This window comes from Mauremys mutica, chromosome 9, assembly GCF_020497125.1.
Source record: "Mauremys mutica isolate MM-2020 ecotype Southern chromosome 9, ASM2049712v1, whole genome shotgun sequence".
Classification (NCBI taxonomy): Eukaryota; Metazoa; Chordata; order Testudines; family Geoemydidae; genus Mauremys; species Mauremys mutica.
The window spans coordinates 2,548,704-2,570,713 of record NC_059080.1 but is presented as its reverse complement, the minus strand read 5'-3'; the positions used below and the strand labels follow the sequence as shown (position 1 = coordinate 2,570,713).

The 22,010-nt window shown below is 49.8% G+C and overlaps 1 protein-coding gene across 1 annotated transcript in view; it reads right to left on the bottom strand.

The window, feature by feature from the left end:
* LOC123377772 (sodium- and chloride-dependent neutral and basic amino acid transporter B(0+)-like) overlaps positions 1-22,010 on the bottom strand; it is a 55,532-nt gene that overhangs the window by 4,582 nt on the left and 28,940 nt on the right. The window contains exons 4-13 of the mRNA XM_045031012.1: positions 18,176-18,337; positions 16,833-16,971; positions 16,012-16,144; positions 11,995-12,135; positions 10,401-10,629; positions 9,329-9,454; positions 8,652-8,770; positions 7,182-7,281; positions 6,566-6,675; positions 723-890 (exon numbers count right to left, since the gene is read on the bottom strand). Coding sequence (XP_044886947.1) covers positions 723-890; positions 6,566-6,675; positions 7,182-7,281; positions 8,652-8,770; positions 9,329-9,454; positions 10,401-10,629; positions 11,995-12,135; positions 16,012-16,144; positions 16,833-16,971; positions 18,176-18,337 — 1,427 coding nt within the window. The remainder of the gene's footprint in view (positions 1-722; positions 891-6,565; positions 6,676-7,181; positions 7,282-8,651; positions 8,771-9,328; positions 9,455-10,400; positions 10,630-11,994; positions 12,136-16,011; positions 16,145-16,832; positions 16,972-18,175; positions 18,338-22,010) is intronic.

The window sequence follows — 22,010 nt, the reverse complement described above, 5'->3', positions numbered from 1 at the left end:
AGACGAGCCTGGGAGCTTAAATTAATCACTTTGCTAGATACTAAAAAACATGGTCTTAATAAAGACACTGGATTTATGGCTTATTACAACAATCTATACCCACTACTCCCCTCTCCTTTTTGTCCTATGACAGCAGGGGTATTAATGGGCCATTTCACCTTGAATGGTCCCTCAGAATATGTGCTAATTACTTATGCTAAATTATCGGCTGGACTGTGTATTTAGCTGTGACACTCTCACTACCTTTCCCAGGCCTGAAGAGCTCCGTGTATCCTGAAAGCTTGTCTCTCTCACCATCACCCACTTTGTCTCTTCCTCAGTCCAAACCCTCATTAACTACAGTGGGATGTGGCCCGAGTGAAGATGCCCGACTGTGGGTTTGAAATTGCATAGTTCAGCTCTGGGATGACAACGGAAGCAGTAAATGAGACCATGAAGATCAGGCCAGACTGCACGTCCGTACCACAGGGAAACACTGCCCACTGCCAAATGACTATGAAATGCCAAGGGAATTGCTCATTACCTTCCTATGACAACCAGTCGGGCCAAATTCACCTCTGGCAATGCCAGGGCTTTGTTTTGATCCAACAAGTTTGTCTGATTAACGTACAAAGTCAGAGTCGGATCCTGCCCCCAGTGAGGACATGGTGAGTGTCCCCATTAACTTCCGTCAGGGCAGCTGACCCCGTGGCCCCCTTCCAGCTGTTCTCTTAGACCGTTACCTGCCACAGGTTTCCTTGCGCTTTCACTATTTTTACAATCGCAACAATGGGAATCCAGATGATGCAGAAGACAATCATGCACCAGCCCACGGCCGATCCCCACGCAGGGTATTCGACTGAGCCGTACTTGGGAGGCGAAAATGTGACCAAAGACCAGCATAAAATCACCTGTTGGAAAAAAGAGGGAGAAAACTTGACTAAAGCTCAGAGCAATTGGTACTGATTACAGAACACACAATTTACCAATTTATCTCCAAGATATTTATCTCTGCTGCTTTGACAGAGATCTAGGTGCTTTCTGTATGCAGTCTCTGGCTTGCAGTTCAGGGCTTTGTTTCCAAATGTGGGTAGGCAATAAGAATGATCATGCATCACCCCCTACTGACCGATAAGTATCTATTGACCTGCATGCACACACTTCCTGTATTTTTTTATATTTAAACACCCGTGTTGCTCGGAAATCCACATAACTCGGGAGGCACATTTCTCACACATTCGGTCCATGCACAGGCATGCTCTGAGGATGTGGAAGGCCAGCTCACTGTACCTCTGTGCACTAGTCGAATGTTTACAGGATTGGGACAAAGAATGCTGAGTTAAGTTCTGGAGAACATTCCTGCCCAGGTAAGATATTTACACTGAGCATTTCCTCGTGGGTATCCTAGAGAGATTAGAGATAATGTTGTTGCTAGAAAGAGATCTGCAACAGTTGCAGGTGTGGTTTTGTTTTTGTTTTGCACATATGAAAGATGAGAAGCACATGAGAGCACAAAGTAGCAATGATCGGAGAGAACCTGAAGAATAAGGAATGTGGTGAAAGGGCTGGTTCGTCCCAGGTGTAATGCCATTGGCCTCAGGAGAATTGTGTCAGGGATTTAGTAGCCCAATCAAGTCCATCAGGAATGTGGGGAAGAGAAAGGGTGGGAACGGAGAGGAGAAATTCCAGAGTGATGAATGAGTATTTCCATGTAAGGCCTTTGATACATGGGGCTTCGTTTGAGGAAGATGAGATGGATGGTAGATTCAGAACTGACTGGGAGCACGTTTGGAAAAGTCAGAGCTATTCTGCAGGGCACTGGAGCTGGTCTGAAATATGGAATTTCCATCCCACAAGAAATTCCAATATCCCAAACCGGGATGAGCCAGGGGATGTGACAAAAAGGGGGAAGCGGCTGGGCACCATCCCTGGAAACGTCAGCCCCATACACCAGTGGCGGAGCTGGGGGCCAGAACCTGCCCCCGGCCAGAAATCATCAGCTTCTCCAGGGACGGGAACTCATGCCAGAGAGCTCCCTGCCCCGCCCCACATTCAGGTCCACACAGATCCTGAAACATTTCCCCTTCTGCTAAGGCCATACACCAGCCCTAGGGCTGCAGCAAACCCCACTCAGCTCCTGCTGGGCAGTGTTGGAGATATGTAGACCTTGTTGCTCCCACTTTAAGGCCTGGTCTACACTAGGAGTTTATGTCGAATTTAGCAGCGTTAATTCGACTTAACCGTGCACCCGTCCACACCAGGAAGCTAATTAGTTTGACCTAGAGGGCTCTTTAGTTCGAATTCAGTACTCCTCCCTGACGAGTGGAGTAGCGCCAAATTCGACATGGCTATGTCGAATTAGGCTAGGTGTGGACGGAAATCGACCTTAGTAGCTCCGGGAGCTATCCCACAGTGCACCACTCTGTTGACGCTCTGGACAGCAGTCCGAGCTTGGATATTCTGACCAGCCACACAGGAAAAGCCCCGGGAAAATTTGAATTCCTTTTCCTGTCTGGCCAGTTTGAATCTCATTTCCTGGTTGGACATCGGGGTGAGCTCAGCAGCACTGGCAATGATGCAGAGCTCTCCAGCAGAGGAGACCATGCAATCTCTGAATAGAAAGAGGGACCCAGCATAGACTGACCGGGAAGTCTTGGATCTGATCAGTGTGTGGGGCGAGGAGTCTGTGCTTTCGGAGCTGCACTCCAAAAAACGTAATGCAAAGACCTACGATAAGGTCTCCAAAGCCATGAGAGACAGAGGATACAGCCGGGATGCAACGCAGTGCCATGTGAAAATCAAGGACCTGAGACAAGGCTACCAGAAGACCAAAGCGGCAAACGGACGCTCCGGAGCCCAGCCCCAGACATGCCGCTTCTACGAGGCACTGCATGCCATTCTCGGTGGGTCTGCCACAACTGCCCCACCAGTGACCGTGGACTCTGACGATGGGATAGTGTCGACGGCCAGTTCTTCGGCGATGTTCGCGGACAGGGAAGATGAGGAAGGGTTTGTGGAGGACGAGACAGGCGACAGCGCTTACAACGCTGGTTTCCCTGACAGCCAGGATCTCTTCATCACCCTCACGGAGATCCCCTACCAATCCTCCCCGGCCGTTAACCCGGACCCTGAATCAGGGGAAGGATCAGTCGGTAAGTGCTTTAAACATGTAAACTTTTATTATTAATGTAACAGGAATCTGAACTATGTGAAAAGGAGGCCTATATATATGGGGATAGAACAGAAATCCTCCTGGGAGATCTCCACGAAGCTCTCCTGGAGGTAATCGAAAAGCCTCCGCAGGAGGTTCCTGGGGAGAGCTGCCTTATTGGGTGCTCCGTGGTAGCACACTTTTCCGCGCCAGGCTTTCATGAGGTGTTCAGGGAGCATTGTCTCCACGAGCATGGCAGCATAGGCCCCTGGTTTGTGCTGGCTTTCACGCAGCATGCGCTCTCTATCTCGCTCTGTGATCCTCCTCAGGGTGATCTCGCTCGGAGACTCCTGCATTTAATTAGAGTAATTTGTGTACTGCTAGTATTGGGAATGCTTCACTGTTCCTTTGCATGACAATAAGCCTCCGTTTAGAGCCACGTGGTGGAGGCTGCAGAGGGGCAGCATACAGGGATCTTTCCCAGGGAACAGCCGCGAGGAGGTGGAACAGGGGCAGAGTTTATGCTTTCCGGATTGCCTGCAGCAAGAGGACAGTGCCATACATTCAGTTTTAAGCAGCCTAAAGTCTATGGCTTACCATGCCTGCCTGCTGCACGGATTCTGCTGTCCTGCCCCGCTTGTCTGATCTCCAGTGCAAGACCCCAGGCAATGAAAGCGAAAGCCGAAAATTAGAACTTGTCCTGAGTCAGTGCTCATGAGATAGGTGCTGTGCATGGTCTTGTTCACAGAGAGTGACTAGACTGTGTTAATTGTTCGCAAAAATGTATCTTTGCAAGGAATTCACTCCCTTTTTCCCATCGCACAGCTGCGACTGTCTCCAGACCTGCCCCAGCATCCCCCTCACAGAGGCTGGCAAAAATTAGGCGGCGAAAGAAAAAGACACGGGACGAGATGTTCGCTGAACTTATGGGCTGCTCCCGAGCCGAGGCGGCCCAGCAGTACCAGCGCTCACACTGCGAACGGGAGGAGAGGTGGCGTGAGGAAGACAAGCAGGCGACTCAAACGCTGCTTGGACTAATGAGGGAGCAAACGGACATGCTCCGGCGCCTTGTGGATGTTCTGCAGGACCGCAGCCAGGAGGACAGAGCCCCCCTGCAGTGTATCTACAACCGCCTTCCCCCGCCACAAAGTCACATAACCCCCTCACCCAAAATATCCAGAAGCAGGGGCGCCAGGGGCCGTGAAAACTGTCACTGCACCCCAGCAGAGTGCTCAAGTACCCAAAAGCTCTCATACCCTCAATTTTGAGAAGTCCTTCCCTTCCTGACTCACCCAAGCCCCAATCCCAGTTTCATCCCCTAACTGTCTAGTTAATTATTAAAAATATTTTGCTGCTAATTACTGTTTCCCTCATGTTTTTTTACAGAAGACTATGTTTGAAGGGGGGGTGGGGAAGGGGGTTGGTAATTGCATAGGGCAGTCACCTTTACCAGGGTACAGAGACGGGGGCAGGATCAGCAGCAGGTCACACACACAGTGCAGTCAGTAGGCACCCTGGTCGGTATGGGAGGTGGTTTCCAGGTTCTGTGTGGGTTGGGGGGTATGTGACTTTGTAGCAGGGGAGGGCGGTTACAGATCTTATGCAGCGGTCTTTGTCCTGGACCACAGAGCCACGCAGCAGGGGAATCTGTAACCGTCCTCCCCCGCCGCAAGGTCACATAGCCCCCGCACACAGAGTCCCAAAAAGGAGGGATGGCAGGCTCCGTTGAAACAACCAGTCCGGCACTGCGAACTGCTCTAGGAGCAGGAACCTGTCATTCCTCGAGTTTAGAGGCGGTCTTTACATCACCGCACACCAGCACAGTCTGCGTCCCAGTTTCAACCCTTTAACGCAAAGTCATTAATAAAGAAACCTTTGTTAAGTAACAATGGGACATGTATTTTATTTTTCCAACGTGTGTTGGAAGTGGGGGAAACGGGGTGAATGGGGTATGTAACTGCAGAGGATAGTCAACAGTAACTGGGTAAAGAAATAGGGGCAGGTTCAGCTTCTCTGTAAAGAAACTGAACAGTCACAGGTCACGCTGCTCGCTGAGGAACCTAGGTTTCAAAGCCTCCCGGATGCACAGCGCTTCCCGCTGGGCTCTTCTAATCGCATGGGTGTCAGGCTGAGCGTAATCAGCAGCCAGGTGATTTGCCTCAACCTCCCATCCCGCCATAAAGGTCTCCCCCTTGCTCTCACAGACATTGTGGAGCACACAGCAAGCTGCAATAACAATGGGGATATTGGTTTCGCTGAGATCCGAGCCAGTCAGTAAGCTTCGCCATCTCCCCTTGAGACGTCCGAAAGCACACTCCACCACCATTCTGCACTTGCTCAGCTGGTAGTTGAAGATTTCCTTGTCAGTGTCCAAGGCGCCTGTATAGGGCTTCATAAGCCAGGGCATTAGCGGGTAGGCTGGGTCCCCGAGGATCACTATAGGCATCTGCACATCCCCAACCGTTATTTTGTGGTCCGGGAAGAAACTACCTTCCTGCAGGTGTCTAAACAGACCAGAATTCCTGAAAACACACGTGTCATGAACCTTGCCCGGCCACCCGACGTTGATGTTGGTAAAACGTCCCCCATGGTCCACCAGTGCTCACAGCACCATTGAAAAGTAGCCCGATTTCTCAGCAGCTGACTGTGGAAGAGGTGGACGATAAGGTGCGAGGAGTTGACAAAAGCCATAACTGCAGCGAGCTCCATGCTCGCAGTGCTGTGGCGTCCGCGCTGTCACTGACCAGAAAAGTGCACGAACAGATTGCCCGCAGGCGCTTTCGGGGAGGGAGGGCGGGATTGACGGTTCAATGATGACAGTTACCCAAAACCACCCTCGACACAATTTTTCCCCCAGCAGGCATTGTGGGGTCTACCCAGCATTCCAATGGGCAGTGGGGACTGCGGGAACTGTGGGATAGCTTCCCACAGTGCACCGCTTCCAATGTCGACGCTGGCCCCATTAGTGTGGACTCACAAAGTCGAATTAGTGTCCTTAGTGTGGATACACAAATTCGACTTCGTAAGGTCGATTCCACAAATTCGACTTAAGTTGAATCGAAATAGTCTTGTAGTGTAGACATACCCTAAGGAATGACTTAGTTGCCATTAGCCTGATCTCCAGGAATGGCCTTTTGGCTCCTAGCAATGCCGGTAACCCTCTGTGCATTCCTTACCCCTTGAGTTGCTAGGCACTGGCCAGGCACTGCCAGAGCACAAGGGCAGCAGCCATGTGTCCTGTGCCCAGGGAGGGATGCTTGGATGCAGGGATGGCGTCTGAGTTACCACACACGTGGAGAATCCTCAGCTGGCCTCTTACGCTGGCTTTAAAGCAGGCTCAGAGGGGCAGCCCCAAATCTCTACAGGGAAACTGTTCAAGGTGGAATGAATATGTTCTTGGCCAAAAATTGAAGGTAGTTCGACCATGGTACTTACACACAAGAGAAGAGGCGTAACGAAGAACCAGCATGCTCTCCACCACAGCCAGAACCACCAGCTCTTCTTGCCAATCATCATTTCAATGTCTTGGATAAATCGGTTTCCTCCTATGGAAAGATGGCCAAAGAGTGCACTGTGGGATCGGGTCTAGAACATGGGTTTTATATGCACAGAAAGCAAGTGTGGGGAGCACTACAAAGCATGGATGCGTTGCTCCTTATCATTATAAGTTCCTGGAGGATCGGTCCAGAAATGGCTATTAGCCAGGATGGGCAGGGATGAAACCCCACGCTCTGAGTGTCCCTAGCCTCTGACTGCCAGGAGCTGGGAGTGGACAACAGGGTGTGGATCACTCAATGATTGCCCTGCTCTGTTCATTCCCTTTGAAGCATCTGGCATTAGCCACTGTCAGAAGACAGGGTACTGGGCTAGATGGACCATTGGTCTGACCTAGTCTGGCCGTTCTGATGTTCTAATGATCTGGAACAAGAGATATTTTTAACTATTGAGATACTATGCAAATTTTCCTGTATAATGTTTTGGTTTTATGTCTGTGATATGACTGGGATTATTTGCATTGCCACAGCTTGATTTTCCAGTGTCAGTGATTTACCATAAATCCAGCTAATGCCTATTATTTCCAGGACCGCTGCAGAAAGGATCCCCCATCCAGCACAGAAATGATCCAATAGGTTCACCCAGTAAATTCCTGCCTGAAAAACAAACAATAAAAAGGTAGCTTAATAACAAAGCACATATAAAAACACACATAACAGGACAGCAGGATTTGAAACTGGGATCCTGGGTTCTATAACATCAGCTTTTGTGGATTGAGCTAAAGGAGTAACACTAGCAGTGGGCTGCTGAAGTTGACTTTTATCCTCTGTTATGCACCAGCCACTAGAGGGGGACAAAGACCCAGAAGTTCCTTGTGTGGGTTACACCCAAAGATTACACAAATTAATCTCCTGAATTGAAGAAAAAAATTAAATCAACGGCTCACAGACACTAAAAGAACTGCTCACCAATTATAAGCTGACAAAGGCTCTATTTAAAAGATTATAGTAATTTCAGACAGGGCCGCCCAGAGGATTCCGGGGGCCCGGGGTCTTCGGCGGCGGGGGGCCCCTTCCGTTCCGGGACCCGCCGCCAAAGTGCCCCGAAGACCCGCGGCGGGGACCCCCCCCGCCGCGGGTCTTCGGGGCACTTAGGCGGCGGGTCCCGGAACAGAAGGGGCCCCCCACCGCCGAAGACCGGGCTGCGCTTCGGCAGCGGCGGGTCCCCCTTTTCCCCTCTGCGCCCCGTCCCGTCCCGGTTCCCACCCCCCCCCCCCCGGCCCGGCCTGGCCCGGCCCGGCCCCGGCGGGTCTCGCTTCCCTTCCCCCCCCCCCGCCCCCGGCCCGGCCCCGGCGGTCTCGCTTCCCTTCCCCCCCCCCGGCCCGGCCCGGCCCCGGCGGGTCCCGCTTCCCTTCCCCCGGCCCAGCCCCGGCCCCGGCGGGTCCCGCTTCCCAACCCCGGCCCGGCCCGGCCCTGGCCCCGGCGGCTCCCGCTTCCCCCCTCCCCTTACCGGAGCGCGTCTCCGGAGGGGCCTGAGCTTCGTCCCGCTCAGAGCCGCGTGGTGAGGGGGCGGGGCTGTGAGCTCCACGCCGAGCGGAGGCAGCTGCCCCGCCCCCTCCCCACGCGGCTCGGATCGGGGCGGGGCTCAGGGGCTCGGCAGGAGACTCGGCACTCGATGTGCCGAGGCTCCAGGAGAGGGGCGGAGGCGGGAGCCTCCGCTCTTCTCTTGGGGGCCCCTGCGGAGCCTGGGGCCCGGGGCAAATTGCCCCCTTTGCCCCCCCCCTCTGGGCGGCCCTGATTTCAGAGGACTGGATTCTGCAAATACTGCCAGTAGGAGTTCTTGTATGCATAAATTAAGCATGTCCATAGGTGTTTGCAGAATTGGGGGCATGGAGATCACCTCTCTCAGAATACAGAAACACAGGACTTGCTGGTCACACAGGGAAATGATTGTATTGTCTTGTACAAATTCCCCCACCAACTGAACTATAATTAAACCCATTGCCAACAGAGAGTTAATGTTATGCCTGAGTGACACAGATGAGACCAAGAAAAAACAGCAGCATGCATAATCCCAGGGTTACAGGAACCCTCATCTTCTTCATCATCTTGGGGTACATATCTTGTATGGTGGTCGTCGCTGTTTCTGCAGGGGAAGAGAGAATTTTTCTTGTTGCACATAGGCAGCAAAATGAAGAAATGCAGCTAACACTAACCAAGAAGCATTTTGTTATTTTAAGCAGAACGGTGTGAATAACTGATTTTTTTGTTCACTGGCTGTTCTGAAAATAAGTAAGTAAATAAATAAATAAATAAATAATTGTCAACTTCAATCCACTTGAAATGAAAAATTTTTAACATGTTCAGCAAACTGAAAAGTTGAAAAAAAAATCATTTCGCACTGAACAAAACATTTTGTTCAACCTGAAATTTTCAAGCGTTTTAAAAATTTCTTCAAAATAAAATTGCAGGAAAATTCTAAACAACATGTCATTGGAAGCTGAATAATTAAAACATTTCATCTGGAAAATGTCAAAATGAAAATTTAATTTTTGGAAGGGTTTGTGTGGGGGGGGTGTCACTGAAACAATTCAATGAAATTGACACAAATACTTGAAATGTTTTGATTATTCCAAGTCTGCGGGGGTCGGGGAGAAAATCAGCTGACAAATTTGACCCAGCTCTAATGTCATGTCTTACTCACCTATGGAAGCAAACTGAGAGTCAAGCCCCAACAGTAAAAACATGAAGAAAAATAAAAAGGACCAAAGAGGGGCAACTGGTAATTTGGAGAGACCTGATGGATAGGCAACAAATGCCAAATCAAACCCTGAAATAGAGGAGGAGAAGATATGTGATCATCCTGACCCAGTCAGTGCAAAATTGACTCATTTCTCTTAAACTTAAATAATGGGAAATTATATCAGAACTTGGCGTACAAAGTCAGGTGTTGGTTGGGCAATTTAAAGACTAAATCCAACACCATTAAAGTCAATGGAAGTTTTGCTACTGACTATAACCAAAGCAGGATGTAGCCTGAAATTGTTGAACCAAATTTCATCAAAGCTCAGGTTTATTAGCTGTGGCTGAATAGGATTGTGGAAAAATACTTACCATATTTCATTACTTTCATTCAGCTTTGAATAGGCTAATATTACAGGCAGATCCTGAATGAGAAAGTATCCCAATAGCAAAACAGGAAGGTTGAGGGGTTCGTAAATAGATGAGAGGTGAAACTCCCCCTGGTGAGAAGGTCTGGTAATCCCAAAAGTTTATGTGCTACTTTAGAACCACTTAAGCCCTATTGTTAGTGTTTCAGTGGGACTTAAACGGTGCACAGGCCTTGTGTATGGGGTGAATTTCACCTATAAGTTGGAAGATTTACTAACATGTTTGATGCAATAGGACAAATAGAATCAATATCAAGCCTGTATTTTCATTTTTTTAAATGTCCTCTTCTATTACCGTATGCATCAATCTATCACTGCTCCTGCCCAGCAGCTGAGATACACTTGATTCATAGAGTGGGATTTTCAATAGCTCCTTAGTGACTTAGGAGCAGAAGTTCCATTGACTTATGGTGGACAGCATGAAGTCAACTAGTGATGGAAAACCAGGACAGAACATCCTCCTTCTTTCAAGCCTCTATACGCTGGAAGTGCTTGGCACCAATAAACTACGGTCAGAGCAGCGGAGATTAAATCGGTTTAGAAAACAACTCAAGAGTGTGTCAGACAAGAAGACTTTGTGATGAATAGTGAGACTATCAAACAAACCTGAGTCTACAACTTCAGAGACGGGTCTGTCTGCCAGGAAAGCCATATGTCCCAAAACGGAGAAGATCGCAAATCCCGCAAATACGCTGGTGAGGCAGTTTACTAAACAAACGACAATGGCATCGGAATAGCAGTTGTTATGGAACTTATTGTAAGAGGAGAGAGCGACCAGGCTCCCCCAGGCCACCGACAGGGAGAAGAATATCTGAGTAGCTGCATCTTTCCAAACCTAAAACAGAAATAATTTGAGGTAGGTTATTATATTATTTACCCCAAAATACTTGTTCTAACCCACTAGGTGTGTTCTGTAAGGGGTGCTGCATTTTTAAAAAAAATAATGTTATGGAATTTTAGTGAGAAGTGTCACGTATCAATGAACCCGGGGAATGACGTTTCCTATCCAGAGGGCGTGAAGGCTGGTCTTGTGCTTAAGGCACTGAACCAGAACCCAGGAGATCTTGATTCTATTCCTACTTTGGTCACTGACAGTCTGCGTGACCTTGGGCAAAGTCATCTAAATGTTCTGCACCTCAGTTTCCCAGTAGGTCACACCGGTGGGGAAAGTACTTTCCTACTGCACAGGAGCAAGGAGACATGTAATTCACTGATGTGTCCGGGAGGCGCTGAGATATGAACGTCATAGAAACACCAATATAGAAATAAAACAGACAGCGCAGGCTGGCAATGGTGGAAGCTGCCACACACATGGTCCCACCCGTGCTCCTCAGACGGGGACCTGGAAGAACTGCCTCTGTGACAGGGGAGGCACTCCCGAGTTACACCAGCATTTCAGGTGATGTGCACCAGACACCCATCCACTGAGAACCAAACGATACCGGACACCAACCAGCAATAATATGGCAGCAGCCATCGCTGTGACAGAGGTGAGATCTGGATGGACAGCTGAGTGTGCCAGGCTCTAAGTGCTGTCCCCAGCCCCTGGCCAGCCTTTATTAGAGCATGCTAGGAAGAACCACACCTGAGCTTGGGTCTTCAAATAGGAGTTGGTGTTGGAGAGAACCTCAGAGAAGATCCATGCTAGGAGCCAGTCTCCACCCTTGCTCTCCACCCCCTATTCTGCCCTGATCTAACTTCCAAGGCAAGGCACAGTTTTGGGTGACCAGTCGAAAACGGAAGCTCAAACACTCATGAAACCTGCAGATAAAATGCCTTGAAATTCATGCCAACCAAAGCAGGCAGCCCTAAAACTCACTTTCATGGCGAGAACTTTATCACCGGGCCATAGGATACGTCCATGGCTAGCAAGTAAAGTTACACACTCCGGAAAAACGGAGGATGGTAACACCGAAACCCCAGATGTAGCTGTGATAGCAGGCAACCCTACCCAGACCCCTCTTTGTTCAAATGATGCGGCAGTCAGACTTGCCCTTTTTATGGATAAATGGGCTCTAGGTGGGGAGAGAGGGTTTAGCTGTAATTGTGGTTAAGAGGAGTCTGTCTGGTTAAGAAGGAAGCTATTGTATTCTGGAAACCGAGCCACGTGCCAGCCTTTATAAACTTTGAGATCGTGTAATTACCAGCTGATCTAAGCAAGCAAATATGTTATGCTTTCAGAACCACCCCTGAATCTCACCTCTGCCTCCATCAGCTTTGTGAAATTGGACTGTGTTCCAATGTAATACTCAATGCCATTCCGAGCACCTTCCAGGGTGGCACCTCGCACAAGCAGGATAATGAGGACAACATATGGAAAGAGAGCTGTGAAATAAACAACCTGCCAAGAGAAATGGAGGGAGAAGCCTTAGGCTTGGGGGGAAACGCTACATAAAAATGACCAGAAAGGGCCTGAACCAAACCTCTGGATCCAAACAAACCACTCACTGGATTCATCTCTGGGCTGGAAAAGACTGGGCAAGGAAGTGGAGGAGCCAGGGAGAAGGAGAAACCTATGGGAGCAAAGAAAGAAGGAGAGAAGAACAGGGAGTCAAGAAACCAGGCAAGGGGGCCGGGCCTCTCGTAGGAAAATGAGTAACAGTGGCCCCCTGGCTGAAAGCGGGAGAGGAGCCTCTTTAGCCCCAGCGGCTCCTCCGGCTCTCATGGTCTGGGGAGAGGGGGATTTTCAGGCTGGATGGGAGGACTTGGGGTTATGAATGAATGCTCAGAGGTGAGGCTGCAGCACGCCCCAAGCCAGCTTTCAGCCAGCCTGCTCCAATAACACCGGCAGAGACACCGTGGCAGGCCGGGCTAGCCTTGCGTACGCTCCCACGGTCGGGGGTGGGCTTGGACAGCCCAGGCTGCTGCGGCTTCTCTGCTATTGTCACGGGAGCCAGCGAGATCAAAGCCAGCGTCTCAGGCGCTGCAGTCACTCCTCAACTACAGTCTAGACATCCCCTGAGGACCAGCGAGGCTGACCCAGCAGACGTTGCGTTGCCCCTGTGGCTGGAGCACTGCTGTGCCGTGACGTCTCTCTGTCCAGCTGAGCTGCAGGTCCTGGACTGACTCGTGAACTCAGAGCCCGGAGGCTGTCACGTGACTTCAATGGGCCCGAGTCTGATAAAAAGTCCTCCCGCCTAGTCCCTGACTACAGCCTGGAGGGCTCCCGTTGGCAGAGACAGGACTGTACAATGCAGCAGGAAGCGGCGTGTGCTTATCTGTCCGCAGGATCGGGCCCATGCTTTCAGGCTAAACATAGGTAATCTGTAGGTATCACAGGCATGTGCATATTGTGTGTGTGTGTGTGTGTGTGTGTGTGTGTGTGTGTGTGTGTATGCATGCAGGGCCGCCTGGGGGGGGCGAGTGGGGCAATTTGCCCCAGGCTCCGCAGGGGCCCCCAGGAGAACAGCTGAGGCTCCTGCCTCCGCCCCTCTCCTGGAGCCTCAGTGCATCAAGTGCTGTCCTCAGACAGCGCCGCAGTGCGTCTCCGGCTGGGCCTGAGCCCCGCCCCACTCAGAGCCGCGTGGTGAGGGGGCGGGGCTGGGAGCTCCGGGCTGAGCTCAGCTCCCTCCGCTCGGCGTGGAGCTCACAGCCTCACCCCCTCACCACGCGGCTCTGAGCGGGGCGGGGCTCAGGCCCAGCCGGAGACACGCTGCGGCTGTTCAGTGAGGCACTGAGGCTCCGGGTGAGGAGGGAGCCGGGGGTAAGGGGCCGGGGGGGTTGGCTAAGGGGCGGGGAGTCCTGGGGACAGTCAGGGCACTGGGAGGGGGCAGAGGTTGGGGGGCGGTAAGGGGGTAGGGAATGGGGGGGTTGGATTGTGGGCGTTCCAGGGGGTCTGTCAGGACTCAGCGAGGGGGTGATAGGTGTTGGGGCAGACAGGGAGCAGGGGTGGTGGGGGGTTTCTGGTGGACGGTGAGGGGACAAGGAGCAGGATGGGTCAGGGATTCTGAGGGGGGCAGTCGGGGGCAGGAAGTGGGTGGGGGTTGGATAAGGGGTAGGGCCAGGCTGTTTGGGGAGGCAGAGCCTTCCCCACCCTAAAGCTCATTCAGCAGTTTGAGGCTTGCAGAAGAGCCAAGCTGTTAGCTTCTCCATTAGGGCCACTGTCCCTGTCACTTCTCAAATGCCAAATTATAGTCTGTATTTAATTTCAGTGCCATAGGGAGATTCATGTCAGGGGAGGGGAGCTTCATTTAAAATTAGCCACTGGGGGAGGGATCACATGAGAAGAGCAATATCCTTCCCAACACTACCAAGGGAGACCCCACTCCCCTGCATTCCTTGAGGCTCCAGAGGGGTTAATTCAGTGGTTCTCAAACTTTTGTCCTGGTGACCCTTTCACATAGCAAACCTCTGACAGCAACTCCCCGCCCCCCCCTTATAAATTGAAAACACTTTTTTATATATTTAACACTATTATAAATGCTGGAGGCAAAGTGGGGTTTGAGGTGGAGGCTGACAGCTCACAACCCCCAGTAATAACCTCGTGACCCCCTGAGGGGTCCTGACCTCCAGTTTGAGAACTCCTGGGTTAATTTAATTTTAGCACCCTGTGTCCATTCACATGCATGTGCTATTTTGAGCATTTCAGTTTAGACAACATAGGCTTATCCCAGATTCTGGAACAAGCTCAAATGTTCAGTTCGTGGAGTATGTACAGAGTCTATACTAAAGACAAACCCACAGTAACCGTCTCCAGTTTGTGAGGGACCACATAGAGCCAGTCTCTAGAAAACAGGTAAATGCATGGAGATTAAGTCCATAAATGGCTATTAGCCAGGATGGGTAAGGAATGGTGTCCCTGGCCTCTGTTTCTCAGAGAGTGGAAATGGATGGCAGGAGAGAGATCACTTGATCATTGCCTGTTAGGTTCACTCCCTCTGGGGCACTTGGCATTGGCCATTGTCAGTAGACAGGATACTGGGCAGGATGGCCTTTGGTTTGACCCAGTCTGGCTGTTCTTATGTTCTAAGCTAAATGAACCCAATGTTATGGAGACAGATATGAGTCAAGGAAGCCAGCAGAGTATCAGAAACCTGGAAAAATCTCTGGCTGGATGGGCTCAGGTGTTTGGTTACAAGCTGAGGCGGTTCAAAAGTTTTGGATTTTTTTTTAAGCAGAATTTTTTTATTGTTTCTTTAAACAATCAAATACAGCAAGCAGCAAATATTTGGCCACACACTTCTGAAACCTCAAACCATGTTCAGGTTTTGGCAGACTAATTTCAGCTTTTCAATTAAAAAAACAACAAATTTTGAAGGAAAGCAGACATTGTCCGTGATTTCTTTCTGCTTTTTAAAAACCCCTAGTTTTCGATCCAGAAAAAATTTTGATGGAAAATATTTGTCCAACCCTTTTAATGAGCTTTAGTGCCTTTTAGCACTAGCTGATGCTGAGAACCAGTGACACCTTGTAAAGAAGTTTTCTCAAAACTGGGTTTGTGCCGAAATGCGGAAGGTTTATTTTTCCCAGGGGCGCCCGTGGGGGGGAGCAAGTGGGGCAATTTGCCGTGGGCCCCGCAAGGGCCCTCAGGAGAATATAATATTGCAATTTTTTTATAGAAGGGGCCCCCAAAATTTCTTTGCCCCAGGCCCCCTGAATTCTCTGGGCAGCCCTGCATGCATGCAGTGTGTGTGCGTGTGTGAGTGTGCGTGTGCACGCGTGAAGTGTGTGTGCGCACGTGCAGTGTGTGTGTATGCACGTGTATGCAGAGTGTGTGTGTGTGTGTGCAGTGTGTGTGTATGCGCATGCGTACAGTGTGCTCGCGTGCATGCGTGTGTGCACACGTGCAGTGTGTGTGCGCATGAAGTGTGTGTGTGCAGTGTGTGTGTGCAGTGTGTGTCTGTGTGTCTGTGTGTGTGTGTGTGCAGTGTGTGTGTATGCGCACACGCGTGCAGTGTGTGTTGCTCCACAAGAGACCAGGCTATAACAGGAACTCAGCCGACGTCTCTCACGTGATCATCAAAAGCCCCAACAGCATCATTCCTGGTGGAATAAGGGACCATTGAGCTCGGGTCAGGGTGGCAGAATCAGGCCCCACGTGCTTTATCCGTGTCATGGAAAATATGAGCAAACAGCAGCAGCCAAGTCAGATACTGCCTGTGTCATGGGCTAGTGAATCAGGGCCTGACCCCACCAGGTGCTGAGCTGCCACTGAAGTTGGGATCATCTCTCAGCAGGATTAGTCCCAGAAACCTAGCACGGGTTCCTCCCGACTTACCTTTCCTGAAGATTGTATCCCTTTAAATAATGCAGCTCCGACCATCAGCCAAGTTAGGAGCAGGCAGAGGGCCAAGTACCAGAGAATTTCACCCGTCTCGTCCAGCCCGCTGGAGCGCCGAAGGGCCACTTTACTGAAAGCACAGGACATGGTGATTAGCAGGGGCGGCTCCAGACACCAGCACTCCAAGCGCGTGCCTGGGGCTGCAAGCCACGGGGACGGCCTGCTGGTCGCTGTGAGGGTGGCAGGCAGGTGGCTTTCGGTGGTGCGCCTGCGGGAGGTCCGCTGGCCCCACGGCTTCAGCGGCAATTCGGCGACAGGTGAACTGATGGCATGTTAATGCACACCCTGGCAGGGCCTATTACTCTATTCACCATCAGGCAGCAGTGAATCATACACCTAAGTGTGGGGTATGCAGGTGAGACACCTGCACATTATGAACACTTGCCTGTCCTGGAAAGTGTTCTGTAATGACAGGTCTATAAAAGGCAAGTGGACCGGCTGCATATTTTCAACATCCTAATTTGGGATAAAGAACGTGCCTTATGTTCAGGGCTTTAGGGGGAGAAAACTTCCTCAATTTTATTATTTATTTCTTAGTTATAAATTTGTTCTTGTGCTTCTCTGTGACTTGTGTTACACGTGTCACCCCGATTCAGTATTTAATGGTTTCCGGACAGAAGTGCTCAGGTTTAGTTTGTAGTCCCATGCGCTTGGCCCAAAGCTGTTTCTAGAGAGTGGTCTGAGTTCCACAGGGGTTCCCCAAACCCCACCCAGCACATACTGATTTTAGCAATGGAAAGGTGGTACCGTATACTCACTTCCAATACTGCTCACTGGGAAGTTGCACTTGTTTATACGTTAAGCTGCCATTGAGACAGGTTAGATTGTTGCTTGTGACGTACGAGTAGTTTGTGTGAATGACTATCCCGTTTGGTAAGGTCGTATTGCAATCACTCACTAAAAGAGAAAGGGTTGTTAATGTTCAGGGGTGAAATCAGAAACAGACTGATTACAGTGAGTGCCTTTTTCATGCTGTTATGGCTTCAGTGTGTTTTCTTGTGGTAACTACAAACAGACCCCAGCCACCACTTTCAGATGTGGATTTGGCTCCCTACCCAAACGCTCCCAGGTCTGGTGTGTCCGGCTCTGGGAACCTGGCTGGCCTAACGTAAAGATAGGAAACGTTTGCAAAAATCAGACCTGGGTGCAGTTAGGATTTCCAACTCTTTGATAATGTAAGGGCCAGATCCAGTATTTCAGTTCACACTCATCTATAGCAACCCCATATCATATTGATGGGAACAGACCGGCATTATTCCTAGTTCTCTTTAAAATGTACTGCAAATCTCTTGGCTACAATTTAAGCCAAACAAGAGTTGATCAATGCAGTAAAGAGCACTATCAGCAAGAGGATTCACTTGACGTGAAACCCTGGTGAAATTGTAGTGCAGAATTTTGGGGCAATTTGTCTGACTTTTATACCAATCCAGCACTCTTTTAATATGGGGTGAAACATTGTTATTAGTCTTTTAAATGAGAATCTCCTTGAAATGTATAAATGTAAAACTGTTAAGTAATATGTCAGAACTGCAGTCTGTGATAAACTATTAAACTTCACTGGGGGATGGGAAATTACCATTTTTGAATCATGCATGCACACAGGCAATCAATAGCCTGGAAATAAAGACATGATGAGACATAAAGCCAATGTCCATCCAACACATGGTGTTAACAAAGCCACACACATAGGATAAAGGATTTTGGAAGAACCCCAGGTGAATGCACTAGGTGTGAATTTCTTTTGCATTAGGACGGCCATTTCTTTGCCACGAAGCACTAAGGAAATTGCAGTGTGGGATGTTTGGTGATTTTATACCAGTCTAGAAATGTGTTATTCTAGGGAAGAAGGAAAGATGGGCAGAAAGGCAGAGAGGAGGAGTCATTCTAGTTCCCAACAGATCACATGGGCAAATGCTACAGGCAGATAGAAAGAAGATCAGACCAGGTGTCAACTGGTTCTCAAGGTAAGGTTTCCAGACAGCATCATGGCCGACTAACTGTCCCCCTACTGCTCTTTTTAATGCCTTTTGTTTATTACTGGGAAACAGAAGCAATGGAATTATTCCTAGTAATAGTGTGGATTATTTTAAAAGTACCGTACCTACAGGTGTTGTGCTGCAATTTTCATCTGCCCACGCAAAGCAGTCCGACCATGGCAGTACACTTTGGAAGGAGGCAAACAGATAGTAGAGAGCATAGGCAATGATAACATTGTAATAGACTGTCACCAAGGTGGTGATGATGACCATCATGATTCCCACTCCTAGAAAAGAGAGCAGAAGTTTCATCAGCTGATTGCATCGTTTGTAGAGATCTCATTGCGATTGCTAGTTGCATCAGTGAATGAAAGGCAGCATAAAATGGTGGTTTGCAAGGACACTGCAGCTTTTCCTTTGTCAAAAGGAACTTTGTGAGTTTGAGGTCAACCTACCATACCTTTTCTAATGATCTCGGGGAGTATATATGACATACGTGTTTACTCACACACATCCCTGGCTATCTCCATAGTCCCAACCGCCTTTGGGTTGGATCCATCCTTCTTTTCATCTTTAGCAGATTTTGTGTGCAGTGCCTTGTTGTTTCTGGTGAGTTTTGAGGCAGAAACTGGTAAGGAACAGTAAATGCCTGGACATAATCCCTTTTCATTGTCTACTAATACACAGGATCAGTAAAGGCAAGTAAAGCTCTTAATACGATTAAAATGTAATTTCCTTATTCCTATCATAATGCAGCGGGGTGGTCAGGAGGGCATGCAGGCCCAATGATGCCCTTGTTTATGTCCAGCCTTGTTGGAGCAGAATGGATTCAAATAAGGGTGGGTTTTGCCCCATGATCCTGATTCTGATGTGTGTGGGATGTCTCTGATTGCAGCAGGGCCTCCCAGAGGATTCCGGGGGCCCGGGGTCTTCGGCGGTGGGGGGCCCTTCCGTTCTGGGACCTGCCGCCGAAGTGCCCCGAAGACCCACGGCGGGGCCCCCCCGCAGCCGAATTACCGCCGAAGCGGGACCCACCGCCGAAGTGCAGCCCGGTCTTTGGCGGTAATTCGGCGGCAGGGGGCCCCTGACGCGGGTCTTCGGGGCACTTCGGCGGTGGGTCCCGGAACGGAAGGGCCCCCCACCGCCGAATTACCGCCGAAGACCGGGCTGCACTTCGGGGGCGGGTCCCGCTCCATCTTTGACGGTAATTCGCCAGCGGGGGGTCCTTCCGCCCCGGAGTGGAAGGACCCCCCGCCGTCGAAGACCGGGAGCGGAAGAAGCTCCTGGGCCCGGCCCCGCAAGAGTTTTCCGGGCCCCCTGGAGCGAGTGAAGGACCCTGCTCCAGGGCCCCCGAAAAACTCTCGTGGGGGCCCCTGTGGGGCTCGGGGCCTGGGGCAAATTGCCCCTCTTGCCCCCCCCTCTGGGCGTCCCTGGATTGCAGCAGGCTCAGTGCCCCACAGACCACACTGCTGGAATAGAGGCCAGGTGCATAGGCATGTAAGTTCATAAAATGGTTCTTTACATGTGCAAGTGCCAATCTGAGCAGCTAAATGCAGGATTTGCATGTCCCATGCAGACCCCTATTTAGCAGATAGAGTGAGAAGACATAGCCAGTAAATGAGAAACAATAAAGTTACATTGACGCTCTGGAAAATTGCTGCTTCTGATGTATCACATGTAAACCACCCTTCGATTAACTAGGAGACAATGCAGGCAGAAGCCCAGCAGCAGGGTGGGGGCTATCCAGTTTATTGTGCTGAGTGTTGCATGTATGATTAACTGCCCCTTGGGCAGGTGGCTTATGTGTGCAGTCGGTGAAAGGAGCTCCTGGTCCTCAGAGACCGCGTACGGGCTTTGGAGGCCAGGGTGGCGGAACTGGAGGAGCTAAGAGAGGCAGAGAGGTATGTTGATGAGGCTTTCCGGGACACTGTAGAATTGTCCCACCTCCAGTCAGACAGCCCCTGTGCTGTTGAGGAGGATGAAAGGCCCAGGGAAGTAGAGCAGTCAATGGGAGCAGAGGGAAACCTTCCCGTAGTTGGGACCCTCCTTCCAGATGGTGCTGGGGTTGCCTCTCGCACTGAGGTTAACTCTCTGGGGGAGGGAACTCCAGTTGCTAGGAAAAGGCAGGTGTTAGTAATGGGAGATTCGATCATTAGAAATGTAGATAGCTGGGTTTGTGATGACCGGGAGAACCGTATGGTGACTTGCCTACCTGGTGCGAAGGTTGTGGATCTCTCGAGGCATCTAGACAGACTTATGTGTAGTGCTGGGGAGGAGCCGGTGGTCGTGGTACATGTAGGTACCAATGACATAGGGAAGGATAGCAGAGATGTCCTGGAGGCCAAATTTAGGCTGCTAGGGAAGAGACTGAAATCCAGGATCTCTATGGTGGCATTCTCAGAAATGCTCCCAGTTCCACGCGCAGAGCCAGGTAGGCAGGGAGAACTTCAGAGTCTCAATGCGTGGATGAGACGATAGTGTAGAGAGGAGGGGTTCACGTTCGTTAGGAACTGGGGAAACTTCTAGGATGGGAGGAGCCTATACAGGAGAGATGGGCTCCACCTAAACCAAAGTGGAACCAGACTTCTGGCACTAAACATTAAAAAGGCTGTAGAGCAGTTTTTAAACTAGGAGATGGGGGAAAGCCGACTGCTGCAGAGGAGCGTGTGGATCGGACACAGACTTCTCTTAGGGGAGAGTCTGATGATAGAGAATATCCAGGTTATAGTCAGGAGCAGAGGACGGAAGAGGATAATGTAAGGGCCGGGTCAGATGATAAACAGTCACATAAAAAGAATCTGGCACATCAGACAAATAAACAGGGGCAAGTTTTTAAAGTGTTTGTACACAAATGCTAGAAGTCTAAATAATAAGATGGGTGAACTAGAGTGCCTGCTGATAAAGGAGGATATTGATGTAACAGGCATCACAGAAACCTGGTGGACTGAGAGCAATCAATGGGACACAATCATTCCGGGGTACAAAATATATCGGAAGGACAGAACAGATCGTGCAGGGGGAGGAGTGGCACTATATGTGAAAGAAAATGTAGATTCAAATGAAGTAAAAATCTTAAGCGAATCCACATATTCCATAGAATCTCTATGGATAGAAATTTCATGCTCTAAAAAAAATATAACAGTAGGGATCTATTATCGACCACCTGACCAGGACAGTAATAGTGATGATGAAATGCTAAGGGAAATTAGAGAGGCTATCAAAATTAAGAACCCAATAATAGTGGGGGATTTCAATTATCCCCATATTGACTGGAAGCATTTCACTTCAGGACGAAATGCAGAGATAAAATTTCTCGATACTCTAAATGACTGCTTCATGGAGCAGCTGGTATGGGAACCCACAAGGGGAGAGGCAACTCTTGATTTAGTCCTGAGTGGAGCGCAGGGGCTGGTCCAAGAGGTAAATATAGCAGGACCGCTCAGAAATAGTGACCATAATACAATAGCATTCAACATCCCTGTGGTGGGAAGAACACCTCAACAGCCCAACACTGTGGCATTTAATTTCAAAAGGGGGAACTATACAAAAATGAGGGGGTTAGTTAAACAAAAGTAAAAGGTACAGTGACTAAAGTGAAATCCCTGCAAGTTGCATGGGCCCTTTTTAAAGACACCATAATAGAGGCCCAACTTCAATGTATACCCCAAATTAAGAAACACAGTAAAAGAACAAAAAAAGAGCCACCGTGGCTTAACAACCATGTAAAAGAAGCAGTGAGAGATAAAAAGACTTCCTTTAAAAAGTGGAAGCCAAATCCTAGTGAGGCAAATAGAAAGGAGCACAAACACTACCAACTTAAGTGCAAGAGTATAATAAGAAATGCCAAAGAGGAGTTTGAAGAACGGCTAGCCAAAAACTCCAAAGGTAATAACAAAATGTTTTTTAAGTACATCAGAAGCAGGAAGCCTGCTAAACAACCAGTGGGGCCCCTTGATGATC